At 42.3% G+C, this 20,088-nt stretch overlaps 1 protein-coding gene and 2 non-coding genes across 3 annotated transcripts; 2 read left to right on the top strand and 1 right to left on the bottom strand.

Annotated features, from left to right (window-relative positions):
• The first annotated feature begins 2,872 nt into the window (after nucleotides 1-2,872).
• On the top strand, nucleotides 2,873-2,977 carry LOC121135648. Its single transcript, XR_005872750.1, has one exon. It is a non-coding gene; the product is annotated as a small nucleolar RNA SNORA51 (small nucleolar RNA).
• A 158-nt stretch (nucleotides 2,978-3,135) lies between these two features.
• On the top strand, nucleotides 3,136-3,277 carry LOC121135646. The gene has a single exon (XR_005872747.1). It is a non-coding gene; the product is annotated as a small nucleolar RNA SNORA51 (small nucleolar RNA).
• A 3,195-nt stretch (nucleotides 3,278-6,472) lies between these two features.
• On the bottom strand, nucleotides 6,473-18,517 carry Lyve1 (lymphatic vessel endothelial hyaluronan receptor 1). Its single transcript, XM_005075680.4, has 6 exons — nucleotides 18,228-18,517; nucleotides 15,080-15,248; nucleotides 14,845-14,984; nucleotides 9,452-9,748; nucleotides 8,633-8,711; nucleotides 6,473-8,165 (listed from the first exon to the last, which is right to left on the bottom strand). Exons 1-6 carry the CDS (start codon nucleotides 18,310-18,312, stop codon nucleotides 7,979-7,981), a joined length of 957 nt encoding a protein of 318 aa, XP_005075737.1. The 5' UTR covers nucleotides 18,313-18,517; the 3' UTR covers nucleotides 6,473-7,978.
• Between the last annotated feature and the right edge of the window lie 1,571 nt (nucleotides 18,518-20,088).

The raw sequence follows: 20,088 nt of genomic DNA, 5'->3' as shown, positions 1-20,088 counted from the left end.
AATCAATTAAAAAACATATTTTTAAAAGACAAAAAAAGAAGAGGAAAACGCTGGCTTGGAAAGAGCAAAATATTTTTAACAAAGGACTTCTAATTAGAATACACAGACAATTCTTACAACTCAAAAAAGAAACAAGCACTTTTTTCAAATGGCCAAAGACTGGACAAGCTTTCTAGATTATGGGTGGTAAATAAGCACATAAAATGATGCCTGACATTATTATTCATTAAGGAAATGTAAACTAGAAGGAAAACGAAGTGTCAATGCACTACCACAAGAGTGGCTAAAATTGAAAGGACTGTATTAAATGTTGACAAGAATGCTGAACAACTGGAATTATTATTGTAGATTGCCTGTTGCATGTATGTACGTGTGTGTAAGATGACACAGTCATTGTGGAAAGAGATTGTGGCCAACCACATAATCCAGTCATCCTGCTTATAGCACATATCTACACAAAAACTGGTACTCCAAAATTGGAGTTATTTATAATATACCCAAATCAGAAACAACCAAATGCCTGTTGTTGTGGTTTAAATGAAAATGGCCCCCTAGATACACAGGGAGTGGCACTATTAGGCCGCGAGGCCTTGTTGGAGTAGATGTTGCTGGAGGAAGTATGTCACTAGAAGTGGGCTTTGAGGCTTCAGATGCTCAAACCAGACCCAGTGTCTTATTCTCTCTTCTTGCTGCCTGCTGATCTAGATGTAGAACTCTCTGCAGTACCATGTCTGCCTACATGCCATGATGCTTCTTCCTACCATAACAATAATGGAGTAAACCTCTGAACTGTAAGCCAGCCCCAATTAAGTGTTTTCCTTTATAAGAGTTTGTATAGTCATGGCATCTCTTCACAGCAATAGTACACTGACAAAGACACTTGTCAACAAGTGAGTGGGTTCATTTTTCCATACGTTCATAAAGCCACACGATGGAATACTACTTAGCACTAATAATACATGATTAACACACTCAACAATGTGGCTGAAAGAAGATAGGTCTTCCAAAAAAAAATCTAGAAAAGGTTCCTCCTTCCCCAAGGGATCTTTAGTGACAAAAATCAGATCAGTGGTTGCTTAGAGAATGGTGTCAGGTGGGAAACACTGCAGTGACAAAATGGGGACTAGAGGTGGCTAACACAATGGTAGAACACCTGTCTAGTTTCATGAAGCCACGGTTCAGACTTGAGCACCACCCCTCAAAACCTTCAAAAGAGTAGGAAGAAACATCTGAGGGTGCTAGCCATGTTCATTGGCTTAGTTGCTGATTTTACAGACATAAACACAATAGAACATCTCAAATTGTGCACCTTATCCATCTGCAATTTATTGTAGGCCAACTACACTTCAATAAAGTTATGGGAAAAGATGTAGCTAGTTTATTTTAAAAGGCTCATGGTTCTGCCTAATCTGAGTTTAGAAGTCAGAAAAATTACTCTATATATTGTCTACACTTTTATAAGGTGTATTCCTTTTTATAGCGAGTACAATGAACATTGGAATAAAAGAGAGATTTTTAAGACCAAAATAATATAAGGTGATAATCAAATGAATAGCATCAGTGATAAGTCTAGACAGTTGTTGCTTAGCATAAGTTTTCTTTAACTTTTTCATAAGTATGATGAATTAACTAGAACATAAAACAAAATAGGATCACTATCTTATTAATATGTGTTACCCTAAACATATGTTAATCACTGTTCTATTGCTGTGAAGGGACACCATGACCTTGTGCAACTCTTACAAAAGAAAGTATTTAATGGGGGGGGGCTTGCTTACCATTTCGAGGTTTAGTCTATTACCATCATGGCAGGGAACATGGAGGCATGTATAGTTGAGAGCTACATCCTGACCCACAGGTTGATAGAGAAAGAAAGGGGGGGGGGGGGGGACTTTTGAAACCTCAAAGCCCGCCCCCAATGACACACTTCCTCTAACAAAGGCCACTAATCCTTCTACTCCTTTCAAACAGGGCCACTCCCTGCTGACTAAACATTCAAATATGTGAGTCTATGGGGGCCTTTCTTATCCAAATCACCACAAAGTATAAGTGATTAGCCACCATCTGTCATAAAGCTATTCTATAGCAGGGCAAGGAAACCTTTTTCTTACGTATAACAAAGTGTCAAAATGTTTATAGGAAATCATACATATAGATGATAAGTTATATAAGGACCTTTTTAATTTTTTTATAAACACTGTAATTTGTCATGAGTACTCAGAGCTCCACAGTGTAGAGATTTTCCAGTGAGTGATAACCTGAGGATTGAATGCAACGTCAGTGAATACAGACAGTCCTGTAGTGAAGCTCGGAATCTTTGCCTTTTGAAACGTATAATCGTGTTTCTAGGAAGGCGTGCCCTAGGCTTCCTTGTCATCTGTAAGGTCACTAAGCACCTGTGACAGGACTGTGGGGATACTGAAGGAAGACTGTGAGTGCCTGTGGATGGTAAACATTATCGACTTCCTGAATGTAGTTGATGAAACTGCAAGATTGGCAGGGCTGCCAGCATGCTTTATAGAGGAGGAAAACAGAGAGCCAGAGGTAGGAAGTGATTCACCCAAGAACTAGAGAGCAAATAGATGAAAACTGGTTAGACTCCAGATTTCTCTGGCTGCCACTCTAGTGCTTTCCCTCTGAGCACGGTACTGCCTTCAATTCTCGGTGCAAAATAGAGAGGAACTAGTTATCGACAGCTAAGATCAACTCTCTGGCTGGGCAGTGGTAGCACATGACTTTAAGCCCAGCTGACACCATTCTCTTGGGAGGCAGATACAGGTGGGTCTCCAGAAAACAGTCTGATCTACAGAGCAAGTTCCTGGGCCCAGGGCTACACAGAGAAACCATGGTGTCTCAAAAAAAAAAAAATCAAGGCCTCCTTGTGCTTACCATAGGCGGTGTTCTTACACTGACTGTATAGAAAGAGGAGGCAGACAGATGGAATCTGCCTGGGAATTTATCCTTATGGAGAATACAGTCAAAATGTGTGCTTATTCCAGCAAGACTAATGGAGGGACTCATGAAGTTCCACCCCTAGCAAAACTGGAGGTGCGCAAGCAGGCAAAACCTCCAGAACTCAGTGAGTGGGTCATTAAAACATGATGAGATGAAGATGGATAGAGCATGATATGAGCAAGAGACATTGTATTTACTATGCAACTGGTAAAGAATAAAAATAAAAAAATAAAAAAGAAAGAGGAGGCAGAATAAACCTACCCCATGTACACCTCAGACTAGGCCATTGTGCCCGGTCTGTATTGTGAATGGGGAGACATGGATTAAAAAAAAAAATCAAATCCCTGTCATCTTCCAGGATGCTGCACTCTGAGGCATGCTCTGCCCTTAGCCCTCTGATTTTAATTTTAGACAATTTGGGAGCTCATGCCTTCCTAGCACTAATTTTATGTGTTGCTAATTTTTATGTTTCTTTTGCAATCCAATCATGCATTGCCGTATTCATAGAGAAGAGCTTCTATGGGCACGAGCAAACTGTAGCAATGGCACCAAACATCAACAATTTTCACATCAAGGTAGTAGCTTCAGGATCCAAGCATCAGTGCTGAGGTCAGCAATAACAGCCAACGAGATGGCAGTGTCTGTTGTTCTCGGTGGTGGTGGGAGAAAGGTGCCATTGACAGGGAGCACTGTGATACCCAGGAGAGTGCCGGGGAAGCAGCATGGAGGCTGGCAAGCTCAGTGGGTGTGGCAGTGACAGGAAGGTATAGAAACTGTGCTTAGTGGAGACAGTAGACCTGGTAGATGAGGTGACACCTTGAGGAAACGGTCTCAGTGCTTGTTGGGAAGAGGAAAAGCCAGCGACGGTGGTTGGTGTCCTCTACAGAAAGTGCAGTCACTGTGAGCAGAGTAGAATTAGGTCAAGAGCAACGGGGAAAACTCAGTGGTGTGTGGGTGGTAACCACACTGGCTTGTGGACACACTGAGTAATACGCTTGTGGGTAAGCCTGGAGGGTTGTCACATTGATCCAGGAGTTCCCTTCTGATTTTAGGCAAACCAGAAGAGTTGCGTTTCTGCTTTAACAGATCAAGGGGAATGAAGGCTACAGCAGTGCCTCTAAAACCATGGTTTTGGGAGAGGAGAATAAAGGAAGTCTATCCATTACAACAAAAATAATTAACCTCTTTTCCTTGCCATGCTGTGTTAAATCAGCCTGTTGGACCCAGTGCGGAGGTCTCTGTGGAAGCTATTTTGTGCACATAGCTGGAGACTTAAGTAGGATTTATAATGAGAAATATGTAACTGGAGCTGCAGATCCATTTATCAGACCTTGTGGTAGTTTGAATGTAATTGGCCTCCATAAGCTCATAGAGAGTGGCACTATAAGGAGCTGTGGCTTTGTTTGAGTGGGTATAGCCTTGTTGGAGGAACTGTGCTATTGTAGGGGTTGGCTTTGAGGTTTCTTATGCTCAGGACACCACTTAGTGTCTCTGTTGATTTCCTGTTGCCTGCAGGATGCAGGAGTCTCGGCTACTCCTCCAGTACCATGCCTGCCTGCACATGGTTATGCTCCCCACCACGATGATAGTGGACTGAACCTCTGAAACTGTAAGCCACCCCAACTAAATATTTCCTTTATAATGTTGCTGTGGTCACGATGCTTCTTCACAACAACAGAAACTGTAACTAAGACAGATCTCATTTCTCAGTTCTGATTGAGCCCACAAGACTCTTCCTCCATACACACAAGCAAGGCTTAGCTTACTCACTGAATTTTTGTCATGCTGAGCGAGCATCTTTGTGTTTGGGTTTACCTGCACTGGGGTTTCCCATGCAGGGCAAGATTCCTGGCAGACAAAGCCTTGCTTCCTTCCAAGTTATGCTCAGGGTTATCTCTTGTCTCTGACATTGTTTCCAATGCCTACCAGTTCCATACACCTAAATACAAATAGACAACAAAAAAAACCCCAAAAATTTTCACATATTTATTATATTCTTGATTTCAGAGGTGAGTCAATTTCAACTCAGAAAAGTTAATAGTCTTAATTTATCCTTTGGTTAGTTCACAGCTGCATTCTGCACCAAGAGAAAGCCATCAAACAAAACTTAGGTGGGCAGGAACCATTGCCTGTATGGTAAATATTCTTAGCACTTTGCCCGGTAGTGGTGGCACCTGACTTTAATCCCAGCACTTGGAAGGCAGAGGCAGGTGGATCTCTATGAGTTCGAGGTCAGCCTGGTCTACAAAGTGAGTTCCAAGACAGCCAGGGCTGTTACACAGAGAAACCCTGTCTTGAAAAGAAAAGAAAATATTCTTAGCACTTATACAGATAACTGGTCTCAAAGCTTTTATACATTCACTCATTCAGCATGTGCTGACAGCTACTTTGCTTTTTTAAAAGCATTTACTTATTTTTATTAGTGTGTATGAATGTTCTGTCTGTATGTATGTCTGTGCACCACCACATGCATGCCTGGTGCTCACAGATCAAAGGACAGTGTTGGATCCCCAGGAACTGGAATGCCAATAGCTATGAGCTGCCATGTGGGTTCTGGCGTAGGTCTTCTTCAAGAGCAGCCAATACTCTTAACACCCAGCCACCCCTTGCCCTCCGAGAGCCTTTGTTGCTTGTGATACCTCTGTGTATCTGCACTGAAGGCAAGAATGAAAGGAAAGATAATGTGTGTAATTATAATAATGCAAGGCGGCATATGCTAGCATGGCAGCAGGAACAAGCTGCACGGGAACAAGAAGGATTCATTACTGTAGTAGGAGACAATCTTCTAAATTGGCTCCCCAAGTGCCCGCATCCTGGTATTGTATAAGCCTCACCTTCTAAGCATGAGTGGGCATAGAGAGACTTATTTCTGAATAAGGGGTTGCTATTTCCAAGACTAAGTCTAAAAGACTATGATTGCTTTCACTCTGGGTCTTGTTCTCCGGCTCTTCCTTCAATGCCTCTCATGGGAACTCTGAAACAGATTGGGGTGTGGGACCCAAAAAAAGGATTGCTGTGTGTGAACTTGACTACGTAAGTGAGTCTTTTCTCATGGCTGTGACCAAATGCCTGAATAGAGAGGAAGAATTTGTTCTGGTTTCGTTTTGGCATGGTGGTGGGAGCAACTAGAGCCGGTGACAGCAGGAGCATCAGGCCGCTGGTTCATGCCACTGTGATCCAGGAAATGAAGAAAGGGCAGGAAGTAGGGCTGGGCTATAAACCTTAGAGCCCACCCCTAGACCTCTTTCCTCTAGATAACGCCTAGCTCCAAAGCTCCACAATCCCCCAGTAGGGCAAAAACAGGAGCAGTCCAATTGTTCAAACACACAAGCCCATGAGACATATTTCACATTAAAATCATGACACTGACCAACTTAAATGAGACTATTTGAAGGAAAGACAACCCACAGGGTGAAGTATATGCTTCTGTGTCCATTTTAGTTTTGCTAAGTATGGATTATGATGTAGGCCTTGAATTTTGCACAAGTGGTGTTTCTATGGAAATAAAAGAACAGAAGAGTTTTCTAAATGCTTTATTTGTTTGGGCCACAACATTTCTTCACCTCTCAAGTTCTCCTTTCTGGGAAAGCGAGAGCTGGTAATACGTTTGTTAAAGGCACGAAAAGATATGTGTTTGTATGTAGAGGTAAGAATACACTTTCAAATACGTTAATAATAAATTAAGGTTGTAGTAGTTGCTGTATTAGAGAAAACGAATGGATTAGCTTCAGCAACAATTAGTTTGGAAGAAGATAAGCTAGGGATATCAAAACTGGAAAAATATTAGCTTCAGACAACAATCCACTATTCACAACTATTTGAAGAACAATATTCAATTACAGAATGTCATACCTTACCTAGCACCAGACAACTTTGCTCAAAAATCTGAAAATCAGTCTTTTACCAAATCTTGAGAGTCAACATGACACCCCCAGGGGAAAATGCCACACAGTGAAAGTTTATCTCATGGGAAAAGTTATTTTTAAAATATTGTGTCTACAGGTATACATGAAACATAAGTAAATTTCATATTTAGACTGAGTCCCTCTAATATATCATTATGTAGATGCAAGTATTTCAGACTTCAAACATAATCTGAAAATGATTCTTAATGCTGTTGGTCGCAAGCATTTCAGGTAAAGGATTCTCAGTCTGTAGCAGATTATCTGGCATTTTTCTTTTACTTTATTACCTTTACACATATTTGGTTTCTCAGAATGGGTCTGTAACAGGTAAAAATGGAAATGTGTGTTTTTGTTTGTTGTGTTGTGTGTATATGGGGTGGGTAGACTCTGGGGTTTGGACTGGGAGCTTTGTGCATGCCAGGCAAATGTTCTACCACAGAGACACCCCCCAGGCCCCTCTGTTTTTGGTTTCTTACAAAAGTATATCTAACTATAGGGAACACCAGCAGCAGTAGAGAGAAAAGAAAGTGAGAAAGTGTTTCTATGTTCTAAAAAGTAACTCTGGTCTGTTTTTGGAGTAGTTTCCTGGCCCAGCCTGTATTTACAGAGGCGGACAAGGTTGCTATCAGTACCAGCCTCCTCCCTCCCCCCTTTATAGTGCTCTGTTTATTTTGGCTTCCTAGAGATTAATTAGGTCTTAAGTCACCTGGCTCTCCATGACCTCCTGTAGCTTTCCTTTCCTTATTTTACTTGTGCCTGGTTCCAAAGGATCTGGCCAGGTGGCATGTTTCTAAAGAAGACTTTAGACTGTGTGGCTGGCTCTGTCTCAGGACTCTGGCCCTTGGCAGTGTCAGGCAGCCCCGAGGCCTGTTTATGAATGTAAGCTGAGGAACTGTTTAGGTGCTTTGAAAGTTCCCTTCACTCTCTGGCTGGGCTGCTGTAAGACAGACGGTCTAGGGAGGTTGTGGTCAGGTTGGAGGTAGGAGGGTAGAGTCCGGAGAGGATTGCAATACGGAAGACTCTGTAGCCTTCGGCTAATTAGGAACCAACAGTGGTTTGCTTCTTTGGTTGCCTGGCATGAAACTTGCATCAGGTAGAGCCTCTCAGCTCTCTCTCATCTAAACTTCAGCTTCTAAGCATCGCACAGTGGTTTTGGGTGGACTCTTGGGCTCCTCTGGGTTTTTATCAGTTTTCTTTGATTCTTCATTAGAGTTGATGTCATCAGATTTCTCTTCCTTCACTACCTTGGTTTCGATCATTTCCTTTTTTTGATTCTTGCTTGTGAAAGGGAAGGCCTTCACATACCTGTAGGTGTACACATACATCACAATGAGAGACTTCAGGTGACATGTATCACAGCAAATAGCACTTTGTCCACCTCTGGATACGCTGCCATAGTCCCCTGGGCACCTTTATTTTGATGGTAATATAGGTATACTTTAATATATCACCTCCCATTTTAGTGGATTCATTCATATTGGATAGTACCTATAGGGACAACTCTGGATGTCTTCACGATTCCTTCACCCAAAACAAAGACCCCCCAACTCAAATACAGCCTAAGATGTTTCCTAATGTTGATCTCTCCTTTTTTATTTCTTGAGTTTGGTGCCCATTGACCAATATCAACTGTCTATCTAGATAACACACTTATGCTGAGGTTATAGGGTAGGGAGGTCAAGAGGGGTGCCATCTCCATTTTGACCAAATTCCAGTAACAACCATTGAGCACAACAAAAGTGACAAGATCAGAGATGTGTCAACAGCCTCACCTTTTCACATAGCAAACAGCTAGAACAGCGGCGGCTGCAAAGAACAGGAGGGCGAGCACCAGCAGGGTTGTGGGGACACCTGGAGGAAGACAGGTTTGTTGGTCTTTTGCTTGCACATTATGTTGTCTGTGCACACAATGATTTGTTTTTACATGTGATGCGGATGAGAGCTGGCGCAGAAGACCCTTCTCTGTGACTATTTTTAATCATACACATATAATTTTAGTTTTTACATTGTGGTGTGTGTGTGGGGGGGGTGGGTGGGTGGGTGGGTGGGTGGAGGTGGGTGGGTTGGTGAGGTGACTCTAATGTGACACTGTCCACATGCACAGGCCAGAGGACAACTTGTGAGAGTCACTTCTTGCCTTCCATTAGGTGGGCCCCGGGGATTGAACTTATGTCGTCAGGCTTTGGCAGCAGGTGCCTTCACCTACCCAACCATCTCCCCATCCCTCTACTTACAATGTGGGGCGTTCTTTACTTCTCCTTTATCATTGCAATGTGAAAAGTAGACCAGTCTCAAAGGTTCATGTGAGAAACTGGTGTTTGGATTGAAGTGATAGGCCATGCAGATATATATTTTTGTGTCTACAGTAAAGGCTAATAATTTATTTGTGAAAAGCAGTGAAGGTCTTTTATGCTTATGATGTGTGACATGACCCTTGAGGCTCTTTGCAGATCTAGTTCTAGTCAAGCTTGTGCTAAGTTTTTGTTTGTGCCCGGTAAATGCTGAGTGATCAGCCTGGGGATGAGTTGGGTGATGTGAATTTGTCTGCCACACACAGTTGCCCATGCCCAATAGACCCAGAAGACATTCACCTCCAAACCCAGCCGCTTCACTCTTGAATGCTACTCCACTTTCAACAATTGGTTCTGTTTCTGCAGCTACGGTGTTAGGTTCCGTATAAACTTCTGTAAAACAGATCTTTTTTGTCTTCCGTGCCATGGAGGTGGATGGTGGAGCCCGGGTTGTAGCAGGGGCATTAGTTGTAGAGTCTGGGGATGAAGCCGAGTAGGCGCTGTTGGTGACAGAGAACTCCATTTCGGGTGTCTGAGTGTCGACCATGGGGTCGAATGTGGTGATGATTTCTGGTATGCACGAGTTAGCCCAGGTGTCTGTTTGAAGAAGAAAAAGGAGAAGTAGGCATAGCAATAGGACCCCACCAGACCCCTCACTGCAGTCAGAACCTAGGTCTTACCAAGATTCAAATCTAATCTCAATTTCCTTCCATAGCATACTGCAGCTTCACTGTAGAATCAGGACCTCAATGACCAGCAAAGATGATAACATGAGGCTAGGAGACTCAAAGCTCGAGCTCTCTCTCAACAGTGCTGCTATCCTGCTAGCCCTTCAGTTCTTGCTACACTTTCTTAAATCCCTGGATTTCTCAGTGATCCCTTTTCCACCTTTAAAACCTCTGTCTGATCTTTACTTAGTCAATTCCCCCCCCAGGCTTCATACTTCTCTAGGCTAGGTCTCTAGACATATAATCTTGTCCTTGCCTGATCTTAATTGCCATAATTTTGTCTCCCTCCCCACTGACTGTGAGCTGCTGGCAGTAGAGCACTTGTCGGATTGGATTATTGTGCCTGGCATGCAGTATATGCTCAGTGAAATCTGATAAAGAAGAAATAAAGAAAGGAAAAGATGAAAGGGAAGAAGGAGTAACTTGGGGGAGTAGATATTACTCTAGAACAAGATCTAAAATAAAATCTCTCGGTGTTGAAAGAAAGGGGAAGAAGGGGGAGGGAGGAAGAGAGGGAGGAGAGAGAGTAGTGTTTTCCAATCTGTTGGATAGACTTTCAAGGAAACACATCTGTCTGTCTTTTAAGTCTGAGTCAGCCATGTTACCAGATGTATCTCATGAAGCACTTATCAAGCCTTCATTTACACAGAAAGATGCTGAAGTTCATAGATGCTGAAGTTCATAGATATCTAGTTCACTTGCTCAATCATGGTTAGGAAACGGCAGGACTGCACAATGTCTTACAACACAAATTTACATCTATTTTAAACCCCTGATTATAGCACTGGATACCACTGGCCAGAATTTAAGCTATACAAGAAATTGTTTCAATATGTTGAAGGTCAAGAAACTTGGTGATAAAATGTTTGACTACACATGCATCAAGTGAATGTTTTATCCTATTCATGGTACTTTGAAAATAGCCCTGTTCAAATAACCATCATTGTTGACTTTGTGGCTCTTCCTCCAGAAAATGAACATTTTTTTAAAGCAAGGGTAGAAAACACAGAGAACTCAATAGACACTGTTGAGTTCTAAAGCACACAGACACATAAAGGATAGTTCCTGCTTCTGGCCAGAGGAACTTGGGTGAAGTGTGGCAGTCTGATGGTGTACATTCTGCAGATACTTACGGGGTACCATCTCCATGCCAGGCATTGCTCTAGATACCAGAGACAAAGTCCCTGTTCTTAAGAAGCTTCTAATCCATTAGAAGAATAGAGAGAACAAAGGATAAACAAGCCATGAATTTCAGGAGATTTTAAACAGTGAAAAGAAACTTAAGCAAGGTAGGGGTTAAACTGATAAGGGTGGAGATGAAAGATGGATACTTGGCTAGGGTGGCAGCAGGAAGTCTCCTGGGGAGGCAATACTTAACCAGAGCCCCAGTGGTTAAAAGCAGCCAGTCACTGGAGATCTAGGGCAGATGCTGGAAGGAAACAAAATGTACAAGAGCAAGAACGTGACTATGCTGAGCCCATTGCATGAACAAGAAAGCAAGCCAGTGTGGCTGAAACAGAGCAGAGCTCATCTGTAGGGAGAGAACAGGATATCCTGGTCAGCAGGATGTGCATGGTTCAAGAATGGAGAAGTGGGAAGGTATAGTCAGGTCAGGAGAATGACAAGGAGCATAGTGTGGCCTCAGAGAATGGTGTGAGTGTGACCAGTAGGAGAAAGTTTGCAAGCAGGTGCGGCTAAAGAGAAAGATCTGGCCAGGATATCAAGATTGTTAGTTGCCCTGTTAAAGGGCTTGGGGTTTATTCTGCAAGAAAGGGTCTTTTCTATGGAGATGTGCAACCCTTTTAAACCATATCTAGAGTTTTCATATGCATTTACTGTTATATGCAAAAGACATCACATGCTACATACTACATTATATGGGAAGTCACCCAAGGCTGTAGGGCAAACAGAAGAGTAACAGTTACCAAATGGATGAGTGTGTGTGGGGGGATCAGATGTAAAGGGAGAAAGGACATCCAGGAACAGAGAAACAGGGTTCTTGCAAATTGCACAGAAATAGGATCTAGAGATGTCTGGTTCCTAAAACTTAGAAAGATTAGGAACCACACAAAAGTCCACTGATAGAAGATGGACCGAATAAATCACTATATAGAAAATCACTGGAATACATTGAAAACACAGCCATTAAAATGTCTCTATGAGTCAATCTAGACTAATTTCACAGAGCCATGTGTGGTATTACACTTTCTTTTTTGTGAGAAAAGCAAACAGTATCCCACAGATCTTTCTATATGACCAAAACAAAGGCACAGACCAGAAATGAAAAAAACAGAAAGACTAGGAATAAGTCCTCCTTGACTATTTTGGACAATTTCAGCATGTTGATGTTGTATGTATTTGAGAAAACTAAAACAATAAAATCTGTACCCTATAACAGACCACAAACAGAAACAAACGAACCTCTTCTATTTAAAATGAGATTCTAATCCCAACAGGGGTGGGTTGTCTGATCACTTGTCACCTGTCCTGGCAGGAATTTCTTTGGGGGCAGTGAAGAAATCCTCAGTTATACTCAACATATTTGTTTCCTAAAGATACTGACTTTGCTATTTTGAAACTGTTGAAGTACAAGAAAATGTGTTCTTTACTAAGAACTAAGATATTAGGTATAGGAGAAGACAGATAATGTGAAATCAGAAAAGGTAAATTATTAAATCTGAGTTGTAAACATCAATATAAATGCATGGTTTACATTCTCTCTCTCTCTCTCTCTCACTCGCTTATTCGCTCTCTCTCTCTCTCTCTTCTCCACCAGGAGCAGAGAGAACATAAAATAAGCCAGGGCCTGTCCACTGCTAGGAAGCAGTAGTTACCTCTAGGAATCCCCCATGCCAGATTTGGAACATGTACATGACTTAAAAGAATAATGAGTATAAAATTTATTGTCATATGCTTGGCACATTGAATAAATCAAATGTCACATGTCTGCGGTGGTATAAGGTGGAGAAAGTATGTGTATATGTGCATGCATGTGTGTGTTGTGAAGGTGGGGCTAGCTAATAAATGTAGAGAGGAGGGACGATGTAGAAAAACCCCTACTCTGTAGTGCCCTAGGTAAGAACCATTTTCAGCAAGGACCACAGTGGTAGTTTGGAGTGAGGATATTTACATCCTAGATTGCCTACTAACTACAAAGGAGAAAACTTACCTTCTCATTTCATTTTTAGTCTGTTAGTCACTGCCTTAATCAAACACTCAAAGTTAGAGCAATCAGTATTGGGAACTACTGATATTTGACGCCATTTGCAGTGATGAGATTCCCAGCTACACAACACTACCTACACCAGAAAGTGAAGCCTCTTGACCTTTTAGGGTGTAGGAAATAACAGGGACTAAGAGTACAATGTAAAGGAAAGCAAGAGGAAACAGACACGTCTGAGTCCCCTTCCTCTCCTGTTTAGTCCCGGATGGGTACCATAGCACTGTGCTGCCAGCAAGTGGAGAAGCAAGACAGCCAGGAGGCAGGGCCAGCTCCCAGGAATGGTGGCAATGAGATAAGCAGGCACACAAATCACTAAGTTCTCTAGCTAGGACAGGCTGGCTGGAGGGTCAGAGAAGGGTGGAGACAATTCATCATTTTGAAAGGAGAATCAACTAGAAGTCTTGACTCTACCACTAAACTCCCAACCCAACACACACACTGAACTATTGGTGGCGGGAAGTAGGACAGATGTCTCTAAGAATCCTTCCTATGTCAAAGCCCTTTAGTTCAGAGAACTGCTTGGAATTCCTGGACTCAATTTTGCTAAAGTTGATTAATAAGCATTATTTATCTCTCAGATCTTACAAATCAATATTGATGTCTGTCTGTGTACATATGACCACTCACTAGCTGACCTTCAGAAAGTTGTACATATGAGCATATGTGAAAAGAAATGGGTCAAGCAGCCCTCTTATGACACAGAGAACAGCTGGGTATTAGTTGAAAGAAATGTTCTGAGAAATGACTTAGGAAAACCACTAGGTTAGGGCAACCAAGGCCGGTGGACAAGACCATCAAGATGACTACAAACCATGAGCCAATGATTCCTACTCTCTATGTTTCTACTTCTTTCTTCAAAAGGGAGATGGGGCCTTGTTTTCAAGATGTCAGGTGCAGCATGTGAGTTATGTGGGACAGTAGAAAGAATACAATGTCAGAGTTAAACCCAAGTTTGAACCTCTTCATTGAGACTGTACTCTGAATATGGGTCCCAGCACCCCTCAATATTTATGTGTTAGAATCCAATGGTGCAATGCTAAGAGGTGGTGGAACCTTTAAGGGGTGGAGCCTAGCAGGAGATCATAAAGGGTAGGGAAGAGATCAATGAGCTTTCCTGGGACCCTGGCTGGACCTGGGAGAGCATTATATTCCTGAATCCCTCTCTGGCTTTCAATCTCAGCACATGAACACTCACTCTTTTTCCCACACAGTCCTGCCTTTGTGATGACATGAACACCTACATCTCCATTGTCAAGTTGTCGCTGTGCCTAACTGGGAGCTAACCTTCCTTTCTTTATAAATTGCTCAGCTACAGTTATTTTATCACAGAAATGGGGAATGTCCAACACAGAAACATTAGACAAGTGGATCAAAGTCCCCAGAGATACATCTCATTTTATGAAGATGGGAAGAAAAGGCTTCCTCAGAGGAAGTTCAAGGTTCTTTGAGACAGCTAACCTCTCAATTGCTTTATCCAGGGGGGATGCATCATATACATCTATTTCTTTCCCACTTCCTGTTTACCTTTCAGGAAACCCTGAGCCCTGGAAACGCCCTGTCCTTATGCTACCACCCAGTTGTATCATCTCTAATCTTTTCCTCTGAGAGGCACACTGATGTCCCTAGCCTTGTTTCGGGACATTTAGATGACCCATGACTGCTTCTGCTGCTGCTCAGAGTTACTCATCCCAGACAGGTCCCAGGTCATAAGACTCCCAGAGAAGAAGTGGGTCCCGACTTACCAGATGAGTTGTGACAATAGGCTTTGAACTTTAATTTGAGTGAAGCGTTCCAAATCAAGACACCTTTCCCATTCTTCCCGCACTTGGGGTTTGAGAAAATCCGAGGGATGACAGAGATCCGTTCTCCAACCCACCCGTAGCTGTAGAAGAATACACATTGGTTGAATGGACAGAGGGTAGAAGGTAGCAAGTCTACCCCGAGCAGGACACCGGCTTTAATGAAGCTCTTTCTGACCTGCAAGTCTCAAAGCCAGACTTCTGCGCTGCTTCCACCTGGTCCTTGCTGGCCAGAGTCAGCCCCAGCACCTTGCAGGCCTCCTCGGCTTCTGTGAAATTCATCTGTTGGTTTGCCTTCCTGCCCACGAGGGCGACCCCCATGTATCTACATGTGGAGATGGAAAGTTCTGGAAAGAAATCATAAAGTCCTCAGTTTGCTTCTGGTTTGCTCCCAGCTCTCAGGCTTTCCTTCCTCACAGAGAATCATTGTTTTGATCCAGGTCTGTGAGGCTGGTGCTGGACTTAGAAATAACAATGCAGGCCCAGGAATATCCTGCAAGGACTGCCTGCTGGGTTAGATCCTTGTTCTGCCTGGTGGAGGCTGTAAATCTCCAGATCAAGAGCACACAGAGCACTCTGCACCAAGGAACCTGCCAATCACATGAGGGCTTTAGCTATCCATCAGTTCCTGGGGTGGGACCTCGGGGATTTAGATGCCTCCAACATTGTTTTTGAAGTCTATAAAAGGAGGCCTCTGAGACTTCGAGGAAGATAGAAGTCAGACCTTTGGTTAACAGAATAATCATTAGCAATACTCCAAGTAGTGTGGCCAGGGACATTCCTGTTTTGACAGGGGCTGGCCATGTGCTTGCTAGAAGAGAATGTGAGTTCTCCCTTTCAGTCCTTTCTGGCCATTGGAGGACAGGCTTACTCAGAAATTCCTGAAGGAGCAAGCAGGAAATCTTGCAGGGCAGGGGAACTAAGTAAAGGAAGTTGAGTTTGAGTTAGGGCAGGGCTTGGTATCACCTATGCTGTTCTGTAGCTCTAAGACCTTGTGCTTGTTACTCAAAAAGATATTTTTGAGCCCATTTTCTTATTTGGAATATAGAGAGCAACGGTGGGAGCTACATAGGACTCAGCATAGCAGCTGCCATACTAGGTACTAATAGATAACTATAGATAACACTGTCATTTGGTCTTTAAACATTCTGGTGTATCCACCACAGACTGATCCTCCTGGGAAGGCTGAAGCAGCTGGACTTGTCAGAATATTTTTTTTCTCAAAATATAGTGGATTTGGGAGGTCTTTTGACCTACTTTACTGGTATGGACCTATATAAAATTACCATGTTGTATTATATTCTAGTACCTTACTCCCGATGGACTTTATCTATGAAGGTCCATAAAAAAAGACATTTAGCCTTGTAAGTAATGGCTATGCAAGGCCCTGGCAGAGATGTCCAGCTTTCTGCTCAAGGACCTCATGAACCCTAAAATAGCTTAATGGCCCAAAATTGTAAATGTAAATTTACTTAAAGCAACATGAAATTTTCTTGTGAGATACACACACACACACACACACACACACACACACACACACACACACACACACGGCTTTATCTATGAAAACCCATTTCAAATTTCCAAGCCTGTGCTAAGTACTCCTTGCCTCTCCTGTTGGCTTTTGGGATCTTGGGGACAAGTCAAAACTTTCATCTGTGAAATTACACCTTGTCAGGCCTCGTGTTTGGAATTAAACCAGGTAACGTGTACCTAGCAGAGCTTAGATCCATGGGAGGCAATCAAATACAGAAACTTCATGCTTTGCAGTTTCATTTAGAAATTCTGACACCGAGCTGGAATCCAAGGGTGCACTCCTATCACAGTTTCTATAAGAGTTCGTAGAAAACATCACAGATTGCAGGAATAGTGTGTTCTTGGGAATCATATAACGCAGAGTCAATGGCAAGTGCCAGTATTTACTACTTGCATGACATCAGTCAAAGTCCTTGACTGCACTAATGCTTTTTTTTCTATAAACAATGTTTTATTGAGCGAGGAATCAAAGAAACTCTACCTATGCTCAGTTCTGAATCTCTCTGTAACAAGCCCTTTAAGAAGTTCCTGTCTGTGCCCACTCACCACATCACCAGAGTCCAGTAAGACTTTCTGCTGGTAAGCAGCTAACTTTCAGCTCTTTCCAAGAGTTTAATCTCCTTGGGAAAAAGTTGCCATTATTGAGGATGAAGCAAATAGGTAGAGTCATTGTGAAAGAATGGTTTCTAAGGGCTAGGGATATGGCTTAGTTGGGAGAGCTTGACTAGCATGACATAATGCCTTCAGTTCACTCTTCTTCATAGTTAAGACTGGACATGGTGGTACACATCTATAATCCCAACAGCCACAAGGTGAATGCAAAACGGATCTGGAGTTCAAGGTCATTCTTAGATATGTAGTGAATTTGGGGTTAGCCTGGGCTATAAGAGACCCTGTCTTAAAAAAAAAAAGACTCCAAAATAACGTGTGTAATGGTAGCATTGTGTAATGGTAACGGGAAAGTGTGAATGATCTCCTGATGGGATTTCTAAGAGGAATAAGTTTATTTAAAAGTTACATTTCTGGTATTTGGGGGTGGAGAACTAATCATCTAACTCTAACCTCTCATAAAAGCCAAGTCCAGCAATATATCAATCAACACTGAATGTCTATTCCTGATACAACTCCTGTCTCAGGGCATCTTCAGCAGAAGAATAGATTTTCCTTAATAACCCCGTTACATCACTTGCCCAAGAGTGTAACCAGTGATTTGTGGTTCCAGTGTTTTTCCTACTATACAGAAAGAAGTTTCCATGCATGCATCCCGCAAACAGAATCCACAGAGTCTCTCCCGTCATAGCTGCTAATGGTAACAATTTAAACCTGTATTTTTTTCAGTTAATTTCCTGCATATTAAATTTACTGCAAATTAAAACATTGCATTTCACTAGTGGCAGAATAACTTTGTTATTAAAACAATTTCACAAACAGTAGTATAAAGTGGGTGATATTTAATAAGTTACCCATTCCTCTTCAAGCTTAGAGATTGCTTTAAATATCCACAACCTTGACTTGCTTCTTAAATGAAACCCTTTGAAAACAAATGACTTGTCATGTTTTTATTTCACACTATTATTATTATTAAAAGTATTCAGTGAATGTAAGTCATTTTGGTAAAGCTGTCAACATAGTGAAGGCATCGTTGGCTGAGCAATAAGACCCATTCAATCTTCTGTTGACCCCAAGACTCTCCCGCATTCCCAATAGTTCATAGTCAAGAGCAGAGTGGGCTTAGGACAGTTCCCAAGACCCTGTCTATCCTCAATTTAGAAACCAGGTAAGACACCTACCTTGCACTCTGATGGCACCTTGGACTGGGAGCCTAGTTGTCCAAGTAGAGGTGAGAAGCAACACCAGGCTAAAGTGCTTGATCATTGTGCAGACCCCCTCAGAAGCCCTGTAGCTGGCCACCAGCAGTAAGGGAGACAGAGGCTCAAGCACCAGGCTGGATGGAGAGTTCTGGAAATATGTTGAGGATTTCCCTGCTTTCAAGCTTCTTATTTGTCAAAATCACTAGAGGAAATGAGTGACATCCCTTGAACGCCCAGGCTGTACTTTGTGGATGGCTTTCTGGAACATTTAGCTAATGCTGACTCAGAAAGCACACAAATGAGGAAGGCAGATAGCACAGTGTCAGCTGCCGAAGATTTCCCCAGTTCCCATATTCCCCTGTGGGCCCAGTTCCCACATTCTTCATTGTGCTGGTTTGCAGAGCCCATTCATTCATATACTCCTGTGACTGTCTTTGCCTCCAAGAGAGACTGAAGATGAATTGTGTTTCTTTCCTTTCTACAATCAGTTGCCCCCCCCCACTTTCTCAGCCGCATTGCTTTGTGGTGTGTAGAGAAATAGTAGTGAGGCTTATTATGATAGCAAATGCTCATTTAAAAAACATTCATTCCTTTGGCATTTCTTATATATATTGGACATATCAACATTGCTAGGAGATTCATTTGTTTTCAAAAAGACCAGACTAACAACGTCTCATGCAGAGTGGCTCAACAGTCAAGAGTACTTGCTGCTCTTCCAGAGAATCTGAGTTTGGATCCCAGAACCAACACTGGGCAGTTCATAACCACGTGCAATTCCAGCTCCAGGGCATTTGATGCCGTCTTCTGACTCACTCATACTCATTGCACATACCCACTCATAAGTTTGCATGTATACATGCAAATCATCTTTTAAGATTCATACTTATAAAAACAGAAATAGGAAACGATTCAGTTTTTAAATTAGACATTTTGCACCCTATAAAAAGAGTTTTGATTTGTGTGACAGTTATCACCATAGAGATTATTTATTTATTTTGGCTTTTCAAGATAGGGTTTCTCTGTGCAGCCTTAGCTGTCCTGGAACTCGCTCTGTAGACCAAGCTGGCCTGAGACTTGAAGATCCACCCACTTCTGCCTCCTGAGTGCTAGGAGTAAAGGCGTGCACCTTCACTGCCATGATTATTGTGTCACAATTTCCTTAGTAACTTCTGCTGTATTCTTGTGGAATTCAACTTAGACTCCATCTTCTTCATCTGAAGCAGATAAGAGATACCCACACTGTGTTAAGTCAGAATGCACTGGGTATTTCCAAACTGAATTTTCAATGGCTCATCTTCTTCAATCATTATAGTTAGAGCTCTCGAGTAATACATTGAGCAAAGGTTTGTGAGTTTTCTACAAAACAAGTATCCATTATGGGCTTGGCATTGCCTTTCAAAGATTTATTTTGATTATTTTTAAATTAATGCATATGTGTGTGTCCATATGTGGGTATGTGCACATGAGTGCAGGGATCCAGGGAGGTCAAAAGAGGGTGTCAGATTCCAAGGAGTTGGAGTCACAAGCAGTATGAACCATCCAACAAGGTGCTGGAAACTGAACTCTGCAAGAACATAACTTATTTTTAAATGCTTAGTCATTTCTCCAGACTGAATGCTGCCTGTTTATTTCAACACATGCAATCACAGGGGTAACTAGTTCTACATAATTGGAACTGGTAACAAATTTAGACATATGTGCAGAAAATACCAGCAATGAAAATCTTTTCTTCACAAACACTGAGAGCTTCTAAGAGACCAGGAAATAGCCCCCTGAATATCTCCAATGTAAATGAGTTACTTATTTGTGCGCAAGCCCTGGGTACTTCATAAAAAAGTGT

The sequence above is a fragment of the Mesocricetus auratus genome, unplaced genomic scaffold, assembly GCF_017639785.1.
Source record: "Mesocricetus auratus isolate SY011 unplaced genomic scaffold, BCM_Maur_2.0 Super-Scaffold_4256, whole genome shotgun sequence".
Taxonomy (NCBI): Eukaryota; Metazoa; Chordata; class Mammalia; order Rodentia; family Cricetidae; genus Mesocricetus; species Mesocricetus auratus.
Note: the sequence above shows the minus strand (reverse complement) of the source record. Positions and strands in the feature narration are given on the sequence as shown.

Excerpts from the sequence above, each read along its gene's own strand:
- Lyve1 (XM_005075680.4), bottom strand. The coding sequence starts at position 18,312 with ATGATCAAGCACTTTAGCCTGGTGTTGCTTCTCACCTCTACTTGGACA. Across the intron at positions 15,249-18,227 it reads AGGTGCCATCAGAGTGCAAG|AACTTTCCATCTCCACATGT; the intron begins GTAGGTGTCTTA and ends ATTTCTTTCCAG. Across the intron at positions 14,985-15,079 it reads TCTGGCTTTGAGACTTGCAG|CTACGGGTGGGTTGGAGAAC; the intron begins GTCAGAAAGAGC and ends ATTCTTCTACAG.